This window comes from Gopherus evgoodei, chromosome 2 (assembly GCF_007399415.2).
Source record: "Gopherus evgoodei ecotype Sinaloan lineage chromosome 2, rGopEvg1_v1.p, whole genome shotgun sequence".
Taxonomy (NCBI): domain Eukaryota; kingdom Metazoa; phylum Chordata; order Testudines; family Testudinidae; genus Gopherus; species Gopherus evgoodei.
Genome location: NC_044323.1, coordinates 273,280,127 through 273,307,305, shown reverse-complemented (window position 1 = coordinate 273,307,305; position 27,179 = coordinate 273,280,127). Strand labels below are relative to the sequence as shown.

The following is a 27,179-nucleotide window of genomic DNA, read 5'->3' as shown; positions in this document are numbered from 1 at the left end:
TTTCTAATATATTTTTTATTTAAATCAAAATTTCATTATAGTACTGCATACACATACCTGTACGCGCACACACACACACACACACACACACCACAACAACAAAATCCCCAAAACAAAATATCTTCAAAAAATAAGATGCATTTAACCTCACCCTTTAATTATACTGCTTCTGTTGTCTGCTTCCACTCTCCATCCCTTCCCATACTGTTCTGAAAGTTGTCTGCTTAAGTTGTAAACTTCTTCATGCAATGTCCTTGTTTTCATACCTACCTCCAAAGCACTTAGTGAACTGTTGGTGCTACACCAATAATAAATATCCATCTGGCCCCCTGGTCAGTTTTAGCCAGATTCCCAACTCTACATCCATGTTTTTTTTTAAATTAGTTATGTTTGCAAAGCTCAAACTCTATCCCTTCGGCCTCTTTCTGGTCCTGTATCCTTTGAAATAGCATCATACAGAGTTGGTCCAACAAGGCAAGTTGATGTATAAATAAAAACACAGTTTACATATTGGATTTAAGTCCTATCCTTGAACAATGTAATCACAGATTGTGATGTATGTTTACATAGCCTGTGGTAGCAAGCCTCCAAGCCTGAGTCAATGTACTTGGGTTCATGGACTCATGCTACCGAGCTAAAAATAGCGATGTACATGTTGCGGCTCGGGATGGAGCTTAAGCTGTGAAGCGGGCCTCAGAGCCTGTGCTCCAGCCCAAGCTGCAATTTAAAGTTCTGCCTACACAGCTACTTTTAGCGGAGTAGTGAAAGTCCCATAAATCTGAGTCTGTTGGCCTGGGCTCAGAGATTTGTTGCCGCGGGCTACAACTGACTGTGTAGATGTACCCATAAATGGAAGCAGCATCAAGCCTATGATCAAGTGCTATCATTCCGAACTGGTGAATTCTTTCTATTTATGTCTGCTAAAAGTTCTCACAATCAGGAACCTGATAGGATTTTTCCTTTATTACCTCTTCTGGTTGGCCTCCTCTAGTAGGATAGTACACAACTCTGTATTTTTCCACCTTGCCCGGTGCATGGGTCCAGCTAACACGGAATCCTTTGGCTGTTACCTCAGATGTGACCAAATCTGTAGGAGCTCCAAGAGTGGCAATAAATGTTCCTTTTTATGAGATAACAGAGAGAAATTATTTTTACTCCTATAAAATAATGATTTGTTTTTGCTCTAATTGCTGAGTTCCCAAAGATCTCTCACCATTAGAAACTGAATTAATTGGAGAGGGCACATTTATTTAGTTAGTTTTTAATATTAACTAAATAATAAAGATAATAATACACATACAATTCTCAGTAGGACCAAGCCTCCATTAGTTTATGTGGAAAACTTTACATGCATCACACACAAAGGTTTCAGCACAAACGCTTTTACAACTGCAATCCTTCTCCCAAGCTTTCCTGGTTGCCTGGCCCTCCATGCATTCACTCCCTCCCCAGGTGCTTCCAAACACCCTCTCCCCAAGTTCCAGAACCAGCCAGGAATCTCCACAGCTGTGAACCTGCTACAACACTCAGTAAGAAAGCCTGTCGCCTGTATTCCTTGGCAGGTCTGCAGGTGGGGTGGTATCTGACAAGACACATTGGAGCTTCACTTGGCAGACATCTACCTCTGCAAGACTCCCTCTCCCTGCTCCGAGATAATTCATTGGTTCATGAGCCCTTTGATAGCCATGTCTTCCAATCTACTGCTTCCTCTCACACCCATACCATGGCCAGTCACAGATCCTCCTACCATCTGTGTAATTCTTAGGGGATCCAGGGGGAAGAGAGAAGTCTACTAATGCAACATCTTTTCAGTACACAGCTTCAGAGGCATGTGCAATGCAACCTTCCTCAGTGAGTCACTTCATAAACTTAGGGAAATGCATCTGGCATTTGCATCTGCTGCATACAATTTTACAGGGTCACAGCTCAGTCAATTCAAATACATTTCTCTGGAACATTTCAAAGATACTTTCTCAAAGAGGGCTATTTCTCTGATGAATTTCAACGTTCTACCCCTAGCATTTTCAGCTGCTCAGAAGGTCCTAAGGTCAGCAGAATTTTTGTATACTTTAATTTTTCCACCCCCACAACCTTTTCTTGTATTCCAAAATGCTGGGGGCGGTTTTCACTCAGAGATTAAAAAAATAAAAATAAAAAAGTTCAACTTCATGTAGAGACCAAGCCTGGGAAACTTCATATTGAAAGTCTGGCTAAGTTATGAGACTAAGAAAACAAGGGATTAGAATGGAAACCAGGGCACAGCCTTAATTAGTTTTACTCCTTCTCTAATTGATCCCCAAACCTGCACAATAAAGATACCCTCTTTTTACCTGGTAACTAGTGATAACTACAGCAAAACGAATGCACTTTTTTTCATGTCACCTAACACTATAATAACAAAAGACAAATTACTATCATGGAACTAAGCAAAAGGTATTAGCATATGCATGAAGTACACACCAGAAAAAAATACCTTCTCTGATAATATAGTATCCTGGTAGCAAAATATACATAGAAAGAGTAAAACGTCAGAAACTGGTTCAAAACTGTCCCTATTCTAAAATTGGATTTGCTGGTCTAATATCAAGATCAAACATAGTTTCTTTTTTACCTTTGATTTCCTTTTCCTGTTCCTCCACTCTTGAGCACACTGTTCTTGTAAGACCTTCTACAATGGTGTGCATAAAGTTAAAGTCAGCAACATTGTAGACATGAGTACTATCTGGTTCAGAGGCAATCTCTTTGAGTTCATTTATATCTGCATTCTTCACACCTTACAGTGGAGAGACAAAATAGGATAATGTTTGCAACAAAAGAAATCGGTGTAACGTTTAAGCCATGCAGCTTGGCCAAAGCCTACTGATGCTCATTTCACTGGCTTCAATGTGCTTTGGATCAGGCCTACAGTCAAGCTGTTAATTATAGGTAGCTATAATTAATCACAAGGGTTAATTTCAATATTATAAGTGTTACTGACATCTTTGCAGTATTCTGATGATAACTAGCATATGTTTATCCTGCTAAAATGTCAGTTACACTAACCGTCGGACGATACTGAAAAAAGTTAAACATTTCCAAAATATTTCTGATGATGTTTAATCCAGATAGAAACATGATAGGACTCTTATAAATACACGAGACAGACAGAAAAGATCAGAGACATATAAAAGATACAATGCAATAAATAGATACGTTAGAATACATACCAATAGCAAATAATTCAACACCAGCATCACGCAGATTTTTAGCAGGTGGGATGACATCATCTTGGGATTTTCCATCTGTGACCAATATACCAATTTTGGACACATTGAGTCTTGCACCTGCTTCAGGCTTAAAGCTGTTCTCCAAAATAAAAGTTAAGGCAAGACCTAAAAAAAATAAAAAATAAAAAAATGGTTTAGCTAATGAAATTGTCTATGTAACAATGATATTTTTATTGATTTTTTGAAGTTTAACTTTCTACTCAAAGTAAAGAATGCTGAGAAATCTTCTACTGAATAATAACTTCTAAAAGAGAACAAACTTTCACTTAAAAATACACTGTTCCAAACAGGCAGCTTGAATTAAAGTGAGGGCAAAAATGGGAGCAGGCCTCAGCAATCTTCCAATCAATAAAATTATTTACAACAGAGAATAGAAACTTGTTTGAAACTAAAATGGGCTACTGAGCTACTCACATACCTTACCCCACCAGAGAGACAAGGTGGGTAAGGTAGTATATTTTATTGGGCCAACATCTGTTGGTGAGAGAGACAAGTTTTTGAGACACCAGAACTCTTCTTTTATTGGACAGAAGTTTGGTCCAGTAACAATATTACCTCACCCACCTAGTCTCTCTAATATCTTTGGGGCTGATATGGCTACAACTACACTACATATTACTCCATGAGCAGTTAGAGGATTTCATCTATTAGTAAATTTGGTTTCCAATTCAGCAAAGGACTAAAAACACTCTTACCATTAGCCTGACTTCTCAAGATTGAAAGCATCAGGACTATTCACATGCTTAAAGTTAACCACATGCTGAAGTCATTTGCTGAACTGGTATTTCAAAGAGTAACATATACATTCTGTTTAACATACATTTTTAGAAATGCTGGTCAAATTACAAATGATATTTCTGTAATGAAATGGCCTTTAGTTGGTTTGTCAGCAGAAGTCACTGAAACAGGAAATCAGATTGCTAATTTCAGGCCTGAACCTGAAAACCCTCCCAGGAGTGGTTCTTCTAGTTCCACTGAATATGGGACAGATCCTGAGCAGCTTTCATTGCCCTCAGTTCCCACAGGAGTCTTTGAGAGCTGACAGTGCTAAGTTTTACAGGAGAAATTCACCCTGTGCAGAAATCCTGCTAAAAATGCATTTACCACATAATTTAGGCCATTAAAATCCAGTTGCTGAGTACAATCTTTTATTTTAAAGCTTTTTACACTCACAAGCTGAGGAAAAGCTTAAATTAAGCTAATGGAGAATGAAACGTCAAAAACTGATTATTACTGATTTGGGAGAGGCAATTTGGCTCTATTTCAAAAGTTAAAATGAAGCCGTATGAAAAGAGGTTAGGCAAAAGACACCTCTAATGCCAGAATATAATTATCATAGTGGATTTATTACTTGCATCTTGGTATTTCTATCAAGCATCAGTTCAGCTATGGTACCACAGTATATCCCTTCTGTTCCCAGTCCAACCATAATAATTCTTTCCACCAAAATAATGATTGGTGGAGGAAAAAAGGGAAACTTCTAACCCTCTCTGGAAAAAATAGTTTGGCAATAATTTACTCTTTCAGTCCATTATCCTCCAGACAAAAAAGCCAGGACTATTAAGTGTTGCACTGATGCTATGGGATTCCTCCCCAGAGAATATATATTTTATCATATTGACAAGTATCCCGCAGCTATCCAACACTAAATTTCCAAAGAGCCATGCAGGGTTTCAATATCATGAAAGTTAATGGGAGTCTAAACCCCCCAGGTGTTTCTTTGAAAAATTTACCACCCCCATAAGTCAGATGTTAAAACAACAGACTTTCTTTCTCCAACTGACGGAGGTTTTGTGTATGAACAGTGTTAATGGCTTTTGCTGCTCTAGCCTCTTTCCAGAATGTAAAACTGAACTTCCTTTGCTTTTAGTTTTGGCATAGACAAATCATAGACACAGATTTTGCAGACTGAGGCCTGAGTCAAAGCTCACTGAAGACATGAAGATTCCCTTTGACTGCCGCTACTTCAGATCAAGCTCTTAGGCAAACTTCAAAAATAAACAGCACATTCACCTTTGCGAAACAGAACAAAACCCCAATACTTTAAGCCAGTGCAGCATGGCATATTTTGGAGCATGTGGCTAATGCAAAAATACATACTGTACCTGTTAATGTATTCCCTCCCTTATATGGCAGATTACGGACTGCATCCAAAACAGCATCCTTTGTGCTAAAGGCATTTAGATGCCATTCAATTCGGGGATCCCCACTGTACTGAGCAAGACCTAGTGAATCAAAATAAATACATTGTAGGAGATTCATTTTTTCAAGTATATACATACTAAGCTATCAGTAGTTTGTTATCGTAACAGGGCTCTTTTGAACTCTTTAAAGATGAATTTATTACTCCCTAAGTTGTTCTGGATGCCAACTCCACTATGTATTTTCTAGGTTTTTCTTTCAAGTGCTAAAGAATTTAAGTAAAAGGTAAGGTGCATTTTTTCAGGTTTTAGTAAGATTCCAAGAACTCATTTCATGAAAGAGAACAATTTTATTAAATGCCTCTTTGAACAGGCTACAATGTAAGTAGCAAAACAGATACGATATATTGCTCAAATCAGTTTTAAACATGATAGAAACCATCTGTTGGCACTTTCTTCATGTAAAAAGTACACTGTAAGGGTCTGATCTAATGCCAGTTGAAGTGAATAGGAGTCTTTCTGTTGATTTCAAAAGGCATTGGATTAGAACCTGAGATGAAAATATGTCTATATGTCATCTCAGGAAGAGATAAAATGTCTAGACACCATAAATGACTGCTTCTTGGAGCAGCTTGTCCTGGAACCCACAAGGGGAGAGTCAATTCTTGATATAGTCCTAAGGGGAGCATAGGATCTCGTCCAGGAGCAAATATAACTTAACCAATCAGTCATAATGACCATAATATATTAAATTTAACATCCTTGTAGGGGAAAAAGTAGCATTTAACTACACAAAAGTGAGGAAGCTAGCTAAATAGAAATGAAAAGGAACAGTCAGAAGGATGAAATGCTTGCAGACTGCAGGAGCCTACTCACAAACACCATAGTAGAGGTTCAAATTAAATGTATACCCCAAATTAAAAAAAACCAAAAGCAGTAAGAGGACCAAACAAATCCCATCATGGCTAGACAGCCAGCAGTTACAGGCAAAAAGGCATCCTTTAAACATTGGAAGTCAAATCCTACTGAAGAAAATAGAAAGGAGCATAAACTCTGGCAAGTCAAGTGTAAAAATATAATATAAAATTGAAGAGCAACTAGCTAAAGACACAAAAACTAAAACAGCATAAAACAATTAAGCACATCAGAAGCAGGAAGCCTCACGAACTATCAGTGGGGCCACTGGCTGCATGAGGTTCTAAAGGGGCACTCAAGGAAGACAAGGCCATTGTGGAGAATCTAAATGGATTCTTTGCGTTAGTCTTCACTGCAGAGGATGTGGGGAAGATTCCCACATCCAAGCCATTATTTTTCAGTGATAAATCTGAGGAACTGTCCCAGATTGAGATGTCAATAGAGGAAGATTTGGAACAAATTGACAAATTAAACAGTATTAAGTCACCAGGGCCAGATGAACCTTCAGAGTTCTGAAGAGTTCTGAAGGAACTCAAATATGAAACTGTAGAATTAACAGCTATGGGATTAACCTATTACTTAAATCAACCTATGAACAAAATGAGTAGAGGGTAGGTAATGTAATGCCAATTTTAAAAAAGGCTCCGAGGCAACCCTGGCAATTACAGGGCAGTAAGCATAACTTCAGTACCAGACAAATTGCTTGAAATTATAGTAAGGCACAGAATTATTAGATCCAAATGTGATATGGTTGGGAAAAGTCAACACTGCTTTTGTAAGGGGAAATCATGCCTCACCAATCTATTAGAATTTTTTGAGGGGGTCAAAAAATGTGGACAAAAGTGATCCAGTCGAGACAGTGTACTTGGACTTTCAAATAGCCTTTGACAACGTCCCTCACAAGGGGCTCTTAAGCTAACTAAGCTGTCTTGGGATAATAGGGAAAGTCCTCTCCTGGATCAGCAGCAGATAGGAATCAGAGGGTATGAATAAATGGTCAGTTTTCACAGTGGAGAGAGGCAAATAGCAGGGTCCTCCCAGGATCTGTACTACAACCTGTGATGTTCAACATATTCATAAATGATCTAGAAAAAAGAGAGGAAGTGTGGTGGCAAAATTTGCAGATAGTACAAAATTACTCAAAATTGTAGTCAGCTTTGTATTTAACTAAGACATACAAAGGGATATCACAAAACTAGATGACTTGTCCCCCAGTCATCTAGTTTTGTGAGATCCCTTTGTACGTCTTTACAGATGACAAATGAAATTCAGTGTTGGCAAATTCAAACTAATGCATATTGGAAAAAAATAATCCCATTTATACATACAAAAAGATGGTTTCTAAATTAGCTGTTACCACTCAAAAAAAGAGATCTTGTAATCATCATGGACATTTCTCTGAAAACATCCATTCAATATGCAGAAGCAATCAAAAGAACAGATATTCAGAATGGGATATATAAGAAGACAGAAAATATCATAATGCCACTATATAAATCCATGATACACCCACATCTTGAATACTGTGTACAATTCTGGTTGCCCCATCTCAAAAAAGATATATTAGAATTAGAAAAGGGTACAGAGAAGGGTAACAAAAATGATTAGGGGTATGGAACACTTCCATATGAAGAGAGATTATAAAAACTGGGAGTGCTCAATTTAGAAAAGAGACAAAATATGGTAGAAGTATATAAAAGCCATGAATGGTATGAAGAAAAACAGTGTTACTTCCCCTCTGTATAAGACCACATTAGGTGTCATCCAATGACATTAATAGGCATCAGGTTTAAAACAAGAATAAGGAAATACTTCACATAACGCACATTCAGCTTGTGGAACTTGTTTCCAGGGGATGTTGTGAAGAATAAAACTATAATTAGATAAGTTAATTGAGGATAGGTCCATCAATGCCTATTAGCCAAGATGGTCAGGGATGCAACTCTGTGCTCCAGATGTTCTTAAACCTCCAACTGCCAAAGTTGGGACTAGACAAAAGGGGATGGATCACACAAAATTGCTGTTCTATTCATTACTGCTGAAGCATCTGGCAGCAGTCACTGTTAGAAGACAGGATACTGGGCTACATAGACCATTGGTCTAACCTAGCATGGCCATTTTTATGTTCTTATGAATATTACAATTCATTATGAGAAATATCTTGTGTACGATGATCAGGTCCAATATTACAATCTGTCCATTCATGTTACTCTCATTGATTTAAATGGAAATTCTGTGTGTACAATGCTTTCAGGATCAGGCCCTACTATTTCTATTATGACAAATAAAGAGGATGATGTATGTTGTACAAATATTTTGGGATTAAGTTCATTACTACCTTGGAAATCAAGGGTTTATTGTTGTTTTCTTTTTTGTTTGTTTTAATTCAACTGTGAACTTACAGAATTTTCTTCAGAAACCTTACCTACTCTTGTTTTCTCAGAACCCACATTGAAGGCACCAACCAGATTTTCCAGGAAAAGCCGGACAAGTCTGAAGTTGAATCTTCCAATACTCCAGGAACCATCTATCAGGATCACAATGTCTGCGATTGCTGGAGTTTTACATGTAAACTGATTTTCTGTAAATCATAATATGGAAAATAAAAAGTAATCACAATGATGCTAGGGCAATTAAACATTTCTGGGATTTTTCCTTCTAAGTTTAATACTTAAAAGACAATATAGTCTTTTATAGACCATAAAAATGATGCTGAGCAAAGTTATTAAAAATAAATACATTAATAAGATATTGTCAAATATGTTCTAGCCTCTTATTTGGTTGTATGAAATTAATTTTTAGAAGTAGTATTGATTACTTAAAAATACAGTGTTCCTGTAAGAAAAAAGCATAAACTGCTATATTGGTAGAATAGCATCAAATGGCAGCTCATGTTTACATTTTGATTCCTGGGGATATATGCACTGGGCTTCTAGAATGCAACAGAATATAAATTATGTTTACTGCATAAATCCTGCTATGTATGAAGTAAGACAGATCTCAGAACACATGGATAATTCTAATAAGCTGTCACCAAGTGGGGAAGTCCTCAGCTGGTACAGAAGAACATAGTTCTGTTGAATTCAATGGAGTTGTGCTGATTTGCACCAGCTGGGGATCTGGCCTACTCTCTCTTGTACAATCAGAAAGGAAAAGCAATGTACAAAAATAGAGGATAGTCACAGAAGAGAAACCTGAACTTCGGAAGCAGTGGAGATGTCTGTTAATATTCTTGCTGGCTTGGTTAAATTACAGGGAAAATGGAGGGAAGTGGTAATAGGAAAAGGGAAACAGAAAGTTAAGTAGGTTTTAGAGTCACTCACAGGCTAAGATAACGGTAAGATTTTAAGGTAAGAGACAGGAATAAAAGAGTTCCTGACATACTAGGCTGGACAAGCAAAATTGCAACATTCAGCTGTGAACATAGCAGTGAGGCAGCTGAGAAAAGGCAAAATAATGCAGCGGATCAGGCAGAAGAGTGAATGGTTATAACATCACAGAGCTAGGGGAAATCATGGAATTTCATGACCAGAGGAGGGGCTGAACTGGATTCAGAGATGGACGGGATGTGTGTGGTGGTGGCCAACAGTTACTGATAGTTTGCATGGCCAAGAGAAGGGAAATTATTGGGGACCTGTCATGTAGGTGTGTCAAGGGATTTCTGGATACCTGGCAGCAGCAATGAATTATCTTTTCTATGTTTGAAAGTAGGAATATAGCAAACTCCTCACTGCATTCAATGGAGAATGAGATGAATGGGGAAATGTTGGGGATAATTGAGTCAAACACTACAGAAGGGGCAACATGCATTACAAACTGCCTCAATTGATATGTCTACACTTACACCAGTATGTAGAGTACATACGCTGCTCATCCAGCTAGCATAGATATAAACTGCAGTGTAGATGGTGAGGCATGGCTTAGGGAGTAGAATAAAGCCTCCTACATGCCTGAACCCCTAGGGTATATACCCTACACTGCTTTCTACAGGCACTAGCTGTGCTTCCCACAGCTATACTGCTATTTTTCAGTTTCATGCTGCCTCCTTCAACCAGAGCCTTTCCCTGCCACAGTGAAAGGCTCTGTCAGCAGGGAAAGGCTCAGGCACAGAGGAGGCTCAGGCACAGAGGAGGAAGCGGGAATGCTGCTGGAGCTTTTCACTACAGACACTACACATGTAGCTACCTAAGTACGCTGTACTCTGCATGCCACCATAAGTGTAGACATAGCCAATGATAAAATAACATGTGTTTTTGAACTTGGGAGAGAGGCTAAGTAGACAGAAAGATGAGTTTTCACTAGGCCTGATAGACAATAAGCTCTGATTTGCATCATCTGTTTCCCCAGGAGCCACAAGGTAAACTTGAGATTACAAATGGTATTCAAACATCAGCATGAGTAGTACAGAAAGAGGTGAGTGGAGAGGAATACAAATTGCTCAAGTGCTGAGAAAAGGGTAGAGTTGTTTAAATGAGGGATTAATAAGAGCGGAGGTTCAGTGAGAGAAGACAGGGTGCACATATTGGCCCTCTTGAATGCTCATACAACATTGAACGTGATTACATACCATGTGGTCAGCAGCTTAAAACAACACCATAACAGTAATGTCACTAGAATGATTATCTTAAATGTAAATACAATCTGATGTGCAGAAGGACTAAGAATGGTAGCCAAAGTCACAAACTTTTTTTAACTGGACAGAATAAGTCATGTTGTTTGTTTCAAATTTGATATAACCACAATGGATGGCAAACCCAATCCATAAAGTTAACGCTAATTCACTAGAAGTATTTTATAAGGATTAGAGTGTTTTTCCTACAAACAGTTAGCAGTAAGGAATAGACTATGAACACATGGAAAAATTCCACTTGTGAAATTGCCAAACCAAAACCTTTATTTCAGATTTTTACAGTACAAGGCAACGGTATTTGAATTGGCAATATATTTTAGTGTATAAACACTAGAAAAACAGTAAATATCAAGAATGTGAGCATATTGGAAAAAAGTGAGAATAAATTGGAAGATAACTTTAAACAAAGCTCCCAATCCTTCTGCCATTGAAATCAATGGCAAAGTTTCCATTGACTTCAGTGGGATTAGGATTTGATTTTTCATTATTTAACTGCAGCTGATATCTGCCACAGCATGGTCTAAACATAGGTATGTTTGCCCAGTTATGTTTCCTGTTGATCAATTTGCATTTCTTGACTTGTCACTAAAATGGAGGTCAGTTTTACCATCCTTACATTGCATAGTACATTATGTTCCATTAGTTTCAGCAGGACTATTGGCAGAGAAAAATGCTATCCAAACAAAGTGAGGATGGAAGAACAGGTCCCTGGGTTTTCATCCAAGTAGGTACACTGCAGCGCAGATGTGACTTTATCCATCCACATAATTAGGATAATAGGATTTGTGTGGCTAAAGTCCCTCTCACCAATTTTAAAAACTTAGAGTATTCATGGTTTCAGAATCAATCTATTTCTCACTTCTTACACATGAACAAGTTTTTTTGAATGAGGCCTTTTCAATCCTGTAGTTATTACTTTGCCAAATTTATATATCTTTAATTGGGGTAGGCAGATTCATTTACAGCAGCAAAACAGTAAAGAAAACAAAAACCGCATTCTTTCAATATTTTATTTCCATATAATCAGACCAGCGTAAATAGTTGTATCAAAATAATCATTTGTGATTTGATTCAAGATTGTATTGAAATGCCACAGAATGTGAAAATATAGTTCACTCTTCATAGCTGGGATGCACTTGTGGGAATCTTTTCTGCTTAAAACATTTGTTTGTTACTTCTGTATACCCACTATTTGTTTATGTTTTCTCCAGTTCAACTTAATAGAAAGTGTAGAAACTTCCCTAAAATGGAATAAACAATAGTGAGACATTAAAAGCAGTCTTTGCAATTTGACAGGAATACAAATTCAACATCATCCCAGCTTACAGTGTTCTTGTGAAAGAGATCATGAGATCAAATACACTTATTCTTCCCTTTGACCAAAACACAAGATTTAGACTTTCTAAACAAAAAAACAAAAAAATCTGATTTTTAAGCCAAACTCATTGTTTGCTGTGGGAGAGAGGTTCTGGCTCATGACTTTTGAATGCTTGGGGGTGTCAAGGTGGATATTTCCTGGGTCTTCATGGGAAGAGGGGCAGAGAGAGAGGAAGAGGTTGCACATGGACGTAAGCAACATCACATGGGAAGAAACTGAACCTCAGAAAGAGTGGTCTAATTTTCACCTAGTTTCAGATATAGTTTGCAGAATGAAATGTGATGTTTTACCTCCCTGTGACTTGACACTTTGCTCTGGTTTTCAAGAGCCAAAACACATGTTTTTTTTCTGCTAGGAGTTGGCATTATAATTCTTTCTGAGGCTCCACTATATCATTTCCTTTCTTATTCCTGGTCACAGTGGGAAATTAGAATAATATATCAGGAAGAGGTGAGATGGAGAGTTTAAGCAGATGGCAGTGATTGTACAATATGAATGGAAAAACCATGATAGCTTAGTTCATAGGGTAACGAAGTACAAACAGAAAGAAATTTGATGACAGATGTGAATGAAATATAAGATGGGAGTAGAACAAAGATGAAATATGGAAGTCAGTCCAGCACAGTATGATTGTGTGTGTGTGTGTGTGTGTGTGTGTGTGTGAGAGAGAGAGAGAGAGTGAGAGTGAGAATATGATGGACAAGGAACCATTATTATTCTGGCATTATTATTACAACACTATAATGGCAATATCTTTGAACTGAGATCAGAGTCTAGTACACCCCATATATTAAGGCAGGGACCAACCAGATGCATAAAACATATCTGACCCTCCATTGAAACAAACATAAACACTGCTTGAATTTGAAGGACTCAGATATTGGAACATCGTCATGTTGTGAGACCAGTCCAGCAAGCTCAGGAGCACACCCCTGAACCACAGGAGAAAATGAGGCCAGCCCTTTCCCATATATCTGTGTCTGGCCCAGAAAACTCTTTTAGTTCAAGAAGCAGACATACAAATTCTGAGGCCACTTCGTTTTATTTTAATATCCAAACCACACACAATCAGGAAATTCAGTAACTCTTAAAGGGGAGAAAAAAACCAAAGGTTATTTCAGGGATAATGCTAAGCTTGAGGTTTTTAATAAAAGTTATAGCCAGAAATGCAGAAACTTGAGTAAATATATTTGGTAACAACTCTTCAGACCTGCAGCAGATAGTCAGCAATTCTTTTTAACCCTCCTTCAAAATCAAATGGTATTACAAAACCAATCAAATGTATTTTAAAAGCAATCAATAGATCTATTTAGTTTACAAAATGTTTAGGATTCTTTCCTATATCCTAACAAGAATTACTGCCTGTACATTTACTTGAGATATGCGTTAAAATAACTGGTGCTTCCTGGATGAATCATAGCCCTACTGGCCATGTAATATTTCCTGTGTGAAGTGCCTGAAACTTGAGAAACTCTTTCATAGATTGCAGTGATAGTTCTATTTCTCTTCACTCTTTGGTATTGTATTTGGACATGTTGATGTTTTAAATGAAACAGCTGTTCTGAGGATTAACAAACAACTTTTCAACAAATTGGATTGTAAATTTTATTTATATGGACACATTTACTCATTATTTCAGTACAACAAGTATACTACGATTTAACAGACATCTTCAGGGAATTAGACATGCCACTCAATTATAATTCAAGAGTGTTGAGTGTCAAGTTCTCTCAGAACTGCCTCAGATGGTTACTCTCAGATATTAACACAAAACATTCTCAAAAGGTTGATATGTCATTAAGCCACAGGAAAAAACATGGGCTATATCATGCTATAATCTTTTCAATGGAACTCAATGGAGGATTGTGTTGAAAGAATCATGTCAGCATATGATTCATTAGAAGGAAATGTTTTTTAAATACCAATACAGCACGTCATTAGCCCCTAGATCACATTACATGATGTACATTGTATGTAATCTGCTAGAAAATGTTTACGTGTTTAAACAAAATTTATAAGCATGTATAATATATGCAGCCATATTTTCAGAATTAATTTTGCATGCCATGAGATTTGTGTGTCCAACGTACAAAACCTTGAGTGACACGCTGGCTTCACTGACATCAAATAGAGTTTTCCCATTGACTTCAATATGGACAAGATTTTAGCACGTGTGTCTGATCTGTAGAGATGCTGAAGTCATTGGATCAGCAACACTTCTGAAAATAAGGCACTAGGTGTCTCACATTGATGTTTGCAAAGTACTTTGAGATCCTGCCTGAAAGATGCCATGAGATTGATCTGGCAGTCTTTACACCTATGTTTCCACTGAATTCCCAAGAGAGGTATTATTTTCACTCTTTTTATAAGACTGTGATAAATTTTGTACAAGGTATGTCTTGTGAGGTATCGTTTGAAAAATCTCAATCTGAGGAACATTATTATCCTGATGAAATATGTGTGGCAACATTGTATGTACAGTTAAAAGAATCTACTGTATAGACTCTACGTTTAAGAAAAGCAGTCCCAAGCCAGTTTTTCAGAGACAGACACATGGGTGCCCCAGCCATGTACCAGCATAATCAGATGAACTATTATGGAGTATCGCCTAGTTAAATGGCCATTCTTTGGCAGGAAGAAGGGTGTGAGCGAGAACTTTACACATTGACAATGGAACAGATGGAAGTTTCCATGTAAACAGACTGCCTCTCACTTGAACCTCAGCAGGAGATAATTCTCAAAGAGGGGAAAAGGGTATAGGAATGAGAAACAGAGGCCTGCCTGTAAATCACCTCTCTCGCCTCGTCTCTACTCACAGAAGTTACAATGCTTAAAAGACAAAGGAAGGATCATTGAATGGGGAAAGGGTCCCAGCTAGGAGGCTGTTCAGCCAGTACAGGTTGTTGTAAGCATATGGTGAGATAAAAACCTTTGTTTTGAATCCATTCAGTTTGCTATATTAGGTATTGGTTTGCAGATTATCTTTTATCTTCTTTGTAACCAATTCTGATTTTATGCCTCACTACTTGTCATCACATAAAATCTTTCTGTAATTAATACATTTGTTTTATCTAAACCAGTGTGTGCTTTGGATTGAAGTGTTCGGGAAACTCCACTTGACATAATGGGGTCTGTGCATATCATTTTCCATTGATGAAATGACAGACATTCTATTACTTGTATTGTACAGAAAGGTGCGGGGCAGTACAAGATGCACATTTCTGGGGGGCAAGTCTGGGACTGAGAGTTTGCTGGTGTTGCCCTGTATATAATTCATGAGTGACTGGCTGCAGCATTCATGTAATTCAGCTGGGAGTAATTTTGCATGCTAGAGGCTGCATATGAGCAAGATCAGGAGTGATGGCTTTTATAGCAAAGCACTGTAAAAGGCACCCCAGGCTAGAGTACCGAGGGGACTCAGCTGTTTAGCAGTCTAGATTGTACCCTGGATAACGTCATAAGACGTCCTTCCTTGTTCGTGAACAATGGACTTCAACAAACTCAGAGATCTGCTGGTGAGGTCCCATGGGAAGAAAATCTAAAGGAAAAAGGAATTCAGGGGGGCTGGCAGTTTCTCAAGGAGACAATATTAAAAGGCACAACTGCAAACTATCCCAATTCTAAGGAAAGATGGGAAGAAGAGGAAAAGTCCAACATGTCTCCATCAGGAGCTCTTAAATGACCTGAAAATCCAAAAACAATCCTACAAAAAAAAATGGAAACATGGATGAATTGCTAAAAAGGAGTAAAAAAGAATAGTACAAGCATGTAGGGACAAAGTCAGAAAGGCAAAGGCATAAAATGAGTTACATTTAGCAAGGGATATAAAGGGAATAAGAGGTTCTTTAAATACATGAAGAGAAAGGGAGAAAGGAAAGTGTAGGGTCTCTACTTAATGGGAAAGGACAGCTAAAAACTTGTGACTGAAGAAAGTTGAGGTGTTTAATGCCTATTTTACTTCAATAGTCACTATTGAACCTTTTAGTAAATAAATACTCAAACACAATTAATATTAAACAACAAGGGGGAAGGAACACAAGCCAAAATAGCTATGGACCAGTTTAAAAATATTTAACTAAGTTGGATGTGTTCAAGTTGGCAGGGCCTGATGAAATTCATACTAGGGTACTTAAGAAACCAGCAGAAGCAATCTCAGAACCATTAGCAATTATGAGAGCTCCTGGAGGATGGGTAAGGTCCTAGAAGACTGAAAAAGGACAAACATAGAAAAGAAGAATAAAGAGGACCTGGGGAATAATAGACCAGTCAGCTTAAATTTGATACCTGGAAAGATACTGGAACAAATGATTAAACAAGAAATTTGTAAGCACCTAGAGGATAACAGGATTATATGGAAGAGCAAACATGGCTTTGTCAAAAACAAATCATGCCAACCCAACCTAATTTCCTTCTCTGATAGGGTTATTGACCTGATGAATGGGGGCGGGGAGGGAGTTGTAGACTTGAATATATCTTGATTTAGTAAGATTTTTGACACAGCTCCATATGACATTCCCACAAACTAGGGAAATGTGGTCAGGATTGAATTATTATGAAGTAGGTACATAACTGGTTGAAAGGCAGCACTCAAAAGTAGTAGTTATCAATGGTTCGCCGTCAAAATGGGAGGGGATATCTAGTGGCGTATTCAGGGGTCAGTCCTCTGTAGCTATTAAATATTTTCATTAATGACATGGATAATGGAGTGGAGAGTATGGGTATAAAATTTGCAGAGGAATTGCAAGCACTTTAGATGACAGGATTAAAACTGGAATAAGTTGCCCAGGTAGGTTGTAGAATCTCTATCATTGGAGATCTTTAAGAGCAGGTTGGAAAAAACACCTGTCAGGGATGGTCTAGATCAGTGGTTCCCAAACTTTAACAACTCATGAACCCCTTTCACTAAAATGTCAATTCTTGCAAACCGCCTCCTAAAAATGAATATTTCCAGGGATTTTTTTTACCTGAATATAAATTAGAAAAGCAGTGATCTTGGAAATATAAAACTGGTTTTTAGGACATGCTTATTACACACTATGTATTATTAATTATTATTTTATCATGACAGTATTTTTATTACATTATGAAAATGGCAACACTCTTCCAAGATCTCATTTTCGTCACTTGTATCACTTTGAATAAGCCTGTTTAAGAGAAGGCTCCTATGTTTCATCAAGGAGTATCAGATGTGAAACAGCATGTAGGGATTTAAGAAGCCAACTCAGTGTTCCTCCTACACAAGCATTCAGGTCTTGAGCAGTCCAGGCAAACAACGCTCGTTATAACAAAGCTTAAAAATGTTCTTCATAATAATTTTAAGAACAACACTAGCTGCCTATTTCATTTTAAAAACAGCAAAAAATATCCACCTCTCTTTGCATTTCTTATAAGGAGTCTTGAAGTTTAAATCTCAGTGTGATAGATATGCTCGCTTTGATCTGCTTAGCTCTTGGAAGTCCAGGGGCGCCGGATAATACTTAATCCTGCCATGAGTGCAGGGGACTGGACTAGATGACCTCTTGAGGTTCCCCCCTAGTTCTATAGAATTCAAAATGACCTCAACAAATGGAAGAATTGGTCTGAATTAAACAAGATGAAAATTCAATAAAGATAAATGCAAAATATACTCCTGGGGGCATTCTGTGCCAAACAAATAAAAATTCTGCAAATGTTATTTGTCAAAATAATGCTATATAATCACACCAGTTTCAATTATTTTGGTAATTTATTTCAAAATACCTGTCAGCAAGTATGTCTGTAACAATACAGACACACAAAAATCCCCCCAGGAGTAGGGATAAAGAAATCCCTATGGCAACTCATTTCTTGTTTCTCTGCCACCTCCCCCACAGAGCCCAGTCAGGGGGCCACAACCCCTCCACCCTAGAGGCCAGCCATGCGCCCCGCCAGCCAAAACACACAAATCCCCTCCCCCACAGAGCCAAGACACCGGCACTCCCTCCCCCCCCCCCCGAGCCCAGCTACACCCCTCCCCTTGCCCAGATACCCACATCCCTCCCCACAAAGCCCAGGGATCCAGAGGGAGAAACAGCCTGATGCTCAGTCCCAAGCCTACACAGAGTTTCCTGCGTGTCACCGTCTCCTTCCCTCCAGCTCCGTCTCCCTCCCTCCAGCAGTGTCTTCTATGTGTGACCTGGGGTCTGCCAGGTCCACTGGCCCCTAGTGGCAGCTAGCAGCACTGCAGGCCATTTCTGGGGGGGAAGCAAATTCTGCACGTACAACATTAATTTCTGCAAAACTCTGCATTGCGCAGTGGCACAGAATTCCCCCAGGAGTATTGAACTACCTCACTTAGGAAGAAAAAAGTCAAATGCACAGGTGGAGAATGAGAAATAACTGGCTAAGTGGTAATAATGCTGAAAAGGACCTGGGAGTTATAGTAGATCACAAATTGAATATGGACAAATTAGAGAGAGTCTAGAGCAGTGCTTCTCAAAGCTGGTCCACCTCTCGTTCAGGCAAAGCCCTCAGAGGTCCGACCCAGTTTGTTTAGCTGCTGCATCCGCAGGTTTGGTCAGTCGCAGCTCCCACTGGCCGCGGTTCACCACTCCAGGCCAACGGGGGCTGCAGGAAGTGGCATAGGCTGAGGGATGTGCTGGCTGCCACTTCCCGCAGCTCTCATTGGCCTGGAGCAGCAAACTGTGGCCAGTGGGAGCCGCAATCGGCCAAACCTGTGGATGCAGCAGGTAAACAAACCGACCTGGACCATCAGGGGCTTTCCCTGAACAAGCAGCGGACCAGCTTTGAGAAGCACTGGTCTAGAGAACAGCAACAAAAAATTTTAAAGGTTTAGAAAGCCTGACTTGTGAGGAATAAGAAGTAATGGGCTTAATCTGCAGCAGGGGAGATTTAGGTTAGATATTGGGAAAACTTGCTAAATATAACAGTAGTTAACCACTGGAATAGGCTTCTGACAGAGATTGTGGAATCTCCATCTTTTCAGAGGTTTTTAAGAACAGGTTGGACAAACAGCTGTCAGGGATGTTCTAGGTTTACTTGGTCCTCCCCCAGCACAGGGGGCTAGACTTGATGACTTCTCAATGTCCCTTCCAATCCTACATTTCTATGATTCTATGAATCCATGTTACATGGCACCTGCCACATGCTATCTTTCTTTTCTTGTTATATTAAATATTTATATTATGGTAGTTCACAAATGCCCCAACTGGGACTGGATCCTTATGGTAATAGGTATGGCGCAAACACAGAAAAGAGATAATCCCTGTCCTGAAGGGGTTGCAATCCAAAAATATGCAGTCTAAGCGGACGGGCTGGGGATAGGGATAGAGATACAATGCACAAGTCAGAGGAATCTACTGAAGACTTAGCACAGGATTTTTAGTTAATGGATTTAATTTTTTTAAGCGGAGGTAGAAATGGGGAGGAAGAGATTAGGAAAGAGGAACAATCAAAACTTGCTGCTTACCTAGCCATGATCAGGGGTTCCTGGCTGAGCCTAACCATGGTTATCTCAGAAGGGGAGAAATACAGACTCTTAGTTAAGCAGGTTCCAAGCCATAAATAAGTCAAAACTAGGGCTGTCGATTAATCACCATTAACTCATGCGATTAACTAAAAAAATTTAATAGGTATTAAAAAAACGAATCGTGATTCATCGCAATCTTAATCACACTCTTAAACAATACCAATTGAAATGTATTAAATATTTTTGATTTTTTTACATTTTCAAATATATTGTATTCTGTGTTGTAATTGAAATCAAAGTTTATATTATTTATTACAAATATTTGCACTTCAAAAATGATAAACAAAAGAAATAGTATTTTTCAATTTACCTCATACAAGTATTGTAGTGCAATCTCTTTATCATGAAAGTTTAACTTACAAATGTAGAATTGTGTACAGAAAATAACTATTCTAAAATAAAACAATGTAAAACTTTAGAGCCTACACGTCCACTCAGTCCTAATTCTTGTTCAGCCAGTCACTCAGACAAATAAGTTTGTTTACATTCACAGGAGATAATGCTGCCCGCTTCTTGTTTACAATGTTACCTGAAACTGAGAACAGACATTCACATGGCACTATTGTAGCTGGAGTTGCAAGGTATTTATGTGCAGATGCACTAAAGATTCATATGTCCCTTCATCTTCAACCAGCATTATGTGTCCATGCTGATAACGGCTTCTGCTCGATAACAATCCAAAGCAGTGCAGACCGATGCATGTTCACTTTCATCATCTGAGTCAGATGCCACCAGCAGAAGGTTGATTTTCTTTTTTTGGTGGCTCGGGTTCTGTAGTTTCTGCATCCGAATATAGCTCTTTTAAGACTTCTGAAAGCATGCTCCACACCTCGTCCCTCTCAGATTTTGGAAGGCACTTCAGATTCTTAAACCTTGGGTTGAGTGCTGTAGCTATCTTTAGAAGTCTCACATTGGTACCTTCTTTGCATTTTGTCAAATATGAGTGAAAGCATTCTTAAAACAAACATGCTGGGACATAATCCAAGACTGCTACAATGTGGAATACATGGCAGAATGTAGGTAAAACAGAGCTGGAGACATACTAGTCTCCCCCAAGGAATTCAGTCAAAATTTAATTAATGCATTTTTTTTTAATCAAGCATCATCAGCTCCAGAATGGTAGCCAAAGGATGAAGGGGCATATAAATGTTTAGCATGTCTGGCATGTAAATACCTTTCAACACTGGCTACAAAAGTGCTATGCAAATGCCTGTTCTCACTTTCAGGTGATGTAAATAAGAAGCCGGCAGCACTACTTCCCATAAATATAAACAAACTTGTTTGTCTTAATGATTGGCTGAACAAGAAGTAGGACTGAATGGACTTGTAAAACTTTAGCGCCTACATTGTGTTGTGTTTTTTTTTTTGAGTGCAGTAATGTAACAAAAAAAAATCTATGTTTGTAAATTGCACTTTCACAATAAAGAGATTGCATTATGGTACTTGTATGAGGTGAATTAAAAAATACTATTTATTTTGTTTATAAGTATTACAGTTCAAATATTTGTAATAAAAATAATAATATACAGTGAGTACTGTATACTTTGTATTGGGTTGTAATTTAAATAAATATATTTGAAAATGTAAAAAAAAATCCAAAAATAGCTAATAAATTTCAATTGGTGTGCTATTGTTGCAATTAATTTTTTTCATCGCAATTATTTTTTTGAGTTAATCGCATGATAACTGTGATTAATTGACAGCCCTACATTCTATTATTGTTTAACAGTGTGATTAATTGCATGATTAATTTTTTTAATCACTTGACAGCCCTAATCAAAACCCTACATCTTAGGCCTTGTCCACATGATGCACACCAAAGGGCTGTAAACTGTAGAACAGTCTAAAGTTTAGTGCTCTAGTTGTACTGTGTAGACTCTGAGGTGCTCCAAAAGGTACCTTGTGCATTGATGTACTCCTGTAGGTAGTATGTTAATGCACACTAGGAACCTTTTAGAGTGTGTCGGCATGGTCTACACAGGACAGTTAGAGAGCAAAACTTTAGAGCGCTCTATAGGTGCACAATGCCGCATGTGTAGACAAGCCCTTAGACAACCAATGAAGACCATGTTGTTTAACAAGGGTGACATATGCCACTTAATAACAATATCTAGGGAATCATTGTGTCACCTGAATAACAAACACAAAAACAGAATATTTGTCTCAAAGGCCAAAAATATTTCTGAAAAAAAAATTCCAAAAGACAGACAACACAGCAAGAACAAAAGAGCCTTAAAAGAACCTGATCCTGGATACCTTGTGCACCCTACACACTCGCTGAAGTCACTGGGGGTTTGGAGTATGCAGCAAATGCAGGGTAAGGCCCTGAGCAAGTTTTAAAAAAAAAGTACTTTGTTGTAGTCAGTGTTCATACCGAAATTATCTACGTCAGCTGTCACATCACTCACAAGAAATTTGTTCTGAACTTTTTATTTGATGGGTCTCTGTTCAATTCAAAGTGTCTTGTGATAGGATTGCCATCAATTATTTTATATCTGTTACTCCTACAGTGAGTACATAGATATATATAAATAAAATTAAGGCTAAGATTTTAAAAGGGATATTTTTAGTAAAAATCACAGATGGGTCATGGTCAAAAAGGAAAAATTCATCAAAGCCATGACCTGTCCATGAGTTTTACTAAAAATATCTGGGACAAAATGGGGATCTGCAGGTCCCCACATGGCCTGAAGCAGGGCAGATATGCAGGAGCTAGGAGCCCCCTGCAGCAGCTGGGGGCTGTGGGGTACTCCTGCTGCCTGCAGCTTGAGAAGTCCCTGCTCTGCCTGTTGGGGCTGTGAGCTGTGGGGTGTCCCCACAGCCCATGGCATCTGGGAACTGCAGAATACTCACACTGCCCGCAGCTTCACGGGCCCATAGCAGCCAGGAGCTCAGGGGTTCCCCGGCCACTCATGGAAGCCAGGAACTTGGGGGTTCCCCCACACCAGCGGTGGCCAGGAGCTGCAGGGACCCCAGAGGCAGTGAGTGTACCCTGCAGCTCCCTACCCCTGCGGGCAGTGGGGACCCTGCAACTCTACCACCACAGGCTGAAGTCATGGATTCCATGACTTCTGTGACTAAATTTTAGTTTATATATAATGCATTCTCCTGTAGAGAACTTCCCTTTGTCTGCCACTCTCTATTCAGTAGTTAGAAGACTAGGAAACAATACCAATACGAAGATTATACCCCCCTGCACTATCCCTAGATAATTATCTGTATGGTAGCACCTAGGAGCCCTAGTCATGGAGTGCGACACCATCATGCTAAATGCCATAAAATGCAGAATAAAAAAACAGTCCCTGCCCAAAGAGAGTTTACAGTCGAATTGTGCTCCTTTCTTTCTAGGAGAAGTTCACTGTTTTTCAGGCTTCTCTCATCCTCTATAATAGCCACGAATAACCTACTGAATAGCCATGTTTCAGATTATTTTTCCCACTGCTACATTGTCTTTTTTTTCCAGTTTCATCTAATTTTTTTGTCTACCCATGTTTCTAATCTCATTAAGTCCCTTATTATTTCTCTAGCCTCACTCTTGTAACATGTGTGAGTTGAACAGATGCAGACGACATGTGGGCAGCCCAGCTGTGTGATATCATATTATATCCCCGATGATTAATGAAGATGTTAAATCAGAACAGACTCAACTCTAATCCCTGAAGTACTTTACTAGACACTTCCCTCAATTTGATATCACTTATAACTATCCTTTTCTTATGGTCTTCATACTGCTTTAAAACCAAGTGATAATTCTCATATCCAAGCCCATTTGAATTAGATTTTTAAGGGTAGACCCTTATGGAAAAGTCCAGTAGAATTTAATACAAAATTATTGTTGAACCAACCTATAGAATTAAAGAGAATTGTATTCCTCGTAGAGAATTCCATGGAATGATTAACTAACCTTATACAAAGGACACTATTCTCTATTAAATGCTATAGCGTTAGCAAGTAATTTATATAGAAACCTATTTCACCATTATTATATTGTATAGAACTTTTCCAGAAGGGGAGCTTCTATAATATGGCAGAGACACTGAGAGATCCTAAATCTGAATGTTTTTAGTGTTGTACTTAAAAAAGGAGCTCAAATTTACCAATGTTATCATTTGAATTAAGTCAGCCAACGTTATGGAGACCACAGGAATTTCTGTGTTAACTTGGTATATGATTCGGCTCATCTTTAGTTAGGTTTTGTAGTGACATTTAAAAATATAAAAATGTAGTCTGTAAAACCATAATTTACATGGTGGTCTGCTATCTGCCCTTAGCACAAATGGTTACTTTCCAGCATAATGCAGGGACTGACTGGATGGTAACACTTCACGAATACCAGCTGATGAACACAGTTGCCAGAAGAAAGGAGATTCCTGTCACATAATGCAGTGGTACCTAGACTTCTGGGCTTTTTTCTCAATTCAGCCAGTGGCTGGCTCCTTGTTTGTTTTCTACGAGTCACTGAAGCCAAAATTTGCAAGTTTGGGTGTCTAAAGCTAGGCACTTTCATAACCCACAGGCACCTAAATAAACAATGGCACTCAGAGAGCAAGATGGTGTTTAGTCCAGATTCCTGGGTGAGATCTTAAGATGATTTTGGTTTGTAATGTTAGGAGGAACCCTTAGATATTGAACACAGCCTTGGGTGGTGCTGACACCACCTGACAGAATGATTACATAATTATTAGGAGCAAAGAGTTCTATGGCACCTTATAGACTAACAGACGTATTGGAGCATGAGCTTTCGTGGGTGAATACCCACTTCGTCAGATGCATGTATTATTATTAGGCTGACAAACAGAGTGTGTATTTGATTGAGACAAAATCTGAACATCTGAGGTTTTTCCTTTTACAAAACCAACCAAATAGAGTTGCCCTCACTGAAATAGGTTGATAGTTATAAAGAGATTTATAACTATCTGTAGACACAGCAGATAGCTTCACCATTACTGCTTGCAACTCAGACTGTATTACTACTTCTTTGGAGAACAATGGAACACTAAATATTATGAAACTCTGAAGGCAGAAACATCTGCCACAGTTTGACAGCACCTGTCTGCCCTCTAGGTATTGAGCTAAATTGGGATATTGAGCTGGAAAGTTCTTAGAAGAGAAGAACAGATGAAATAACAGAGGTATTCTACAGGAAAGAGTTGATTAGCCTTCCAGAACAAACTACCATCCCTATCTTCCACCTATAGTGTTTATCACACATCTAATTTAAAACAGAAGTCCCAAATATGAGCGTTCAACAAAAGGTGATTTTTCCAAATTCTACTAGTACTAGTTAAATAAACTGAACTGAAGCAAGGGCCCTGCTGAGGTTAAAATTTGCCTCTAAAGCTGCTGACTTACAGAAACCTTGCAAATTTCCTGATATATGCTGCTATAAGGCCTCATTCTCCAAACTGTTATGCATATAAGACACTTTCGATGCTCTATTATTTTCAGTGGGACTATTTGTGTGAGCAAAGTTATTCCTGCAAGTAAACATTTTCAGGATTGTGCCCATTGAGCCCACCCATTTGTAGTATGGAGCTATCACAGTAATATTAATGAGACTATAATTCAGAGTCAAGTTAATTAAACTGTTCACTAGCAGATTAGGCTTCCAGAAGCAACTCAAAAGTGTTCCCTTCCAGTAGTGGAATCTTAATCCTCAGCTAAGACAAGTGAGCTCAAGAGAAGAAGTGACACAAAGGAATGGAATGGAACACGCCATGCCAGAGATCCTAACGTGAACGTGGGGTCATTCCCTGGCTGACTGACAGTAGGTGAAGGATATTAATGGATGTGCCAGCTGCAAAAATATCCCCATGACACTGAAACAAAATGAAAATTGGGGGCAGAGTTGAAAAAGGATTAAGAAGATTCCCTCAGGAATTAGGTAATAATGCAGAGGCCCAGCTCCCCTAGTCCCACATATTTGCAATTAAGTGTCAGGAGATCCATCCACCTCCATGAGGGGAAGACAGGGTCACCCAATCCTCAGCAACACACCTCCTCCCGGGTTCAAAAGTTGTGTTCAATAGTTCTAGACTTCAACAGGCTCCTGAACCCTCTAACTCCCCTCTTGCAGCTGTGCACAGCTGTCACAACTCTTGTGCACTGGATAGCCCTAGCAGCATGGCAGAATTACACAAATCCCATGAAGATATACAGACATGTTACTCTGTAAACAACAACCAAACGATGTGCTCTCTCATCCCTCTGACCACTGCCGGAACTCCGTTTGATGGCGGCTGGCTTTGTAAAAGGTGCTTTTTGACCTTTGCCAGCAAACTAACATCTCTCCTGGATGTTGGCCAGCTGTGGGACCAGCATTCATGACATACCAGGTTTATCCATAGCTATAAAGCACCCAGCACCACAGTTTTAATTCCTGCAAACCCACTATGACAATCTTTCTATGTGCAACTAAATATGGAAATCTATCAAAGGTGATTATGTGGCCTCCCTTATTGTAGTTTCTGAGCTGCTCACAGTCTTTAACATATTTATCCTCACAATGCCTCTGTGAGGTAGGTAAAAGCTATGATCCCCATCTTACAGATGGCAATGAAGGGACTTAAATCCTGCACTCCCAAATCACAGACTAGTGCTCTAACCACAGGACTACTCTTCCTCTCAGCAGCAGTGCATATGGACAGCATCCTACACATTTATTTATAGACATTTCTATAGTGCTAGATTGAAGTATGGATTAAAGCCAAGAGGACTGGAAACACCATTAATACACAAAAGCTCTTGCCACGCCAGACAACTACAGTGTTTCTCAGGACTCCAGTCTGTCTCCCCTATCTCTTCTAGCACTGTCCACAAAGTGGACAAGTTCAAGCAGAGCTGTTACCTCATCTGCAAAACTTACTGTAGTGTAGATACAAAGGGATGTAGCTGAGATGTATACCAAGTAATCACAGTTTATAACATTCCTTGAAAGAACTTCTACTGAAGATGCAGCATCATGCAAAGAAACCACACTGGAAAAGTTTTATTATGAAAGAAAATATTCATCAAAACAACAAAAGCACAGTTGTGTGGAGAGACAGACAGACAGACAGACATGTCTTTTATTCTAAGGGAAATTTTGCTTGCAAATATTACAGAAAGATTTACAATACTGTTGGATGATATATAGTCCAAGAACAATTCATTTACAGTTTACAACCTTAACTGCTAAAGATTAATAGTAATTATTATACCACTTCATACCTGGGATAAGAGGGAAGGTACTCTCATGGATTGGTAACTGGTTAAAAGATGGGGGGAAAAGGGTAGGAATAAATGGTCAGTTTTCAGAATGGAGACAGGTAAATAGCCATGTCCTCCAGGAGTCTGTATTGGG

General features: G+C 38.8%; 1 protein-coding gene across 2 annotated transcripts in view; it reads right to left on the bottom strand.

Annotated features, from left to right (window-relative positions):
* Positions 1-27,179, bottom strand: part of COL14A1 (collagen type XIV alpha 1 chain) — a 173,301-nt gene that overhangs the window by 119,062 nt on the left and 27,060 nt on the right. For both annotated transcript variants that reach the window (XM_030553756.1, XM_030553757.1), the window contains exons 6-10: positions 8,748-8,903; positions 5,372-5,491; positions 3,207-3,371; positions 2,612-2,773; positions 969-1,120 (exon numbers count right to left, since the gene is read on the bottom strand). In XM_030553756.1, the coding sequence (XP_030409616.1) occupies positions 969-1,120; positions 2,612-2,773; positions 3,207-3,371; positions 5,372-5,491; positions 8,748-8,903 (755 nt within the window). The remainder of the gene's footprint in view (positions 1-968; positions 1,121-2,611; positions 2,774-3,206; positions 3,372-5,371; positions 5,492-8,747; positions 8,904-27,179) is intronic.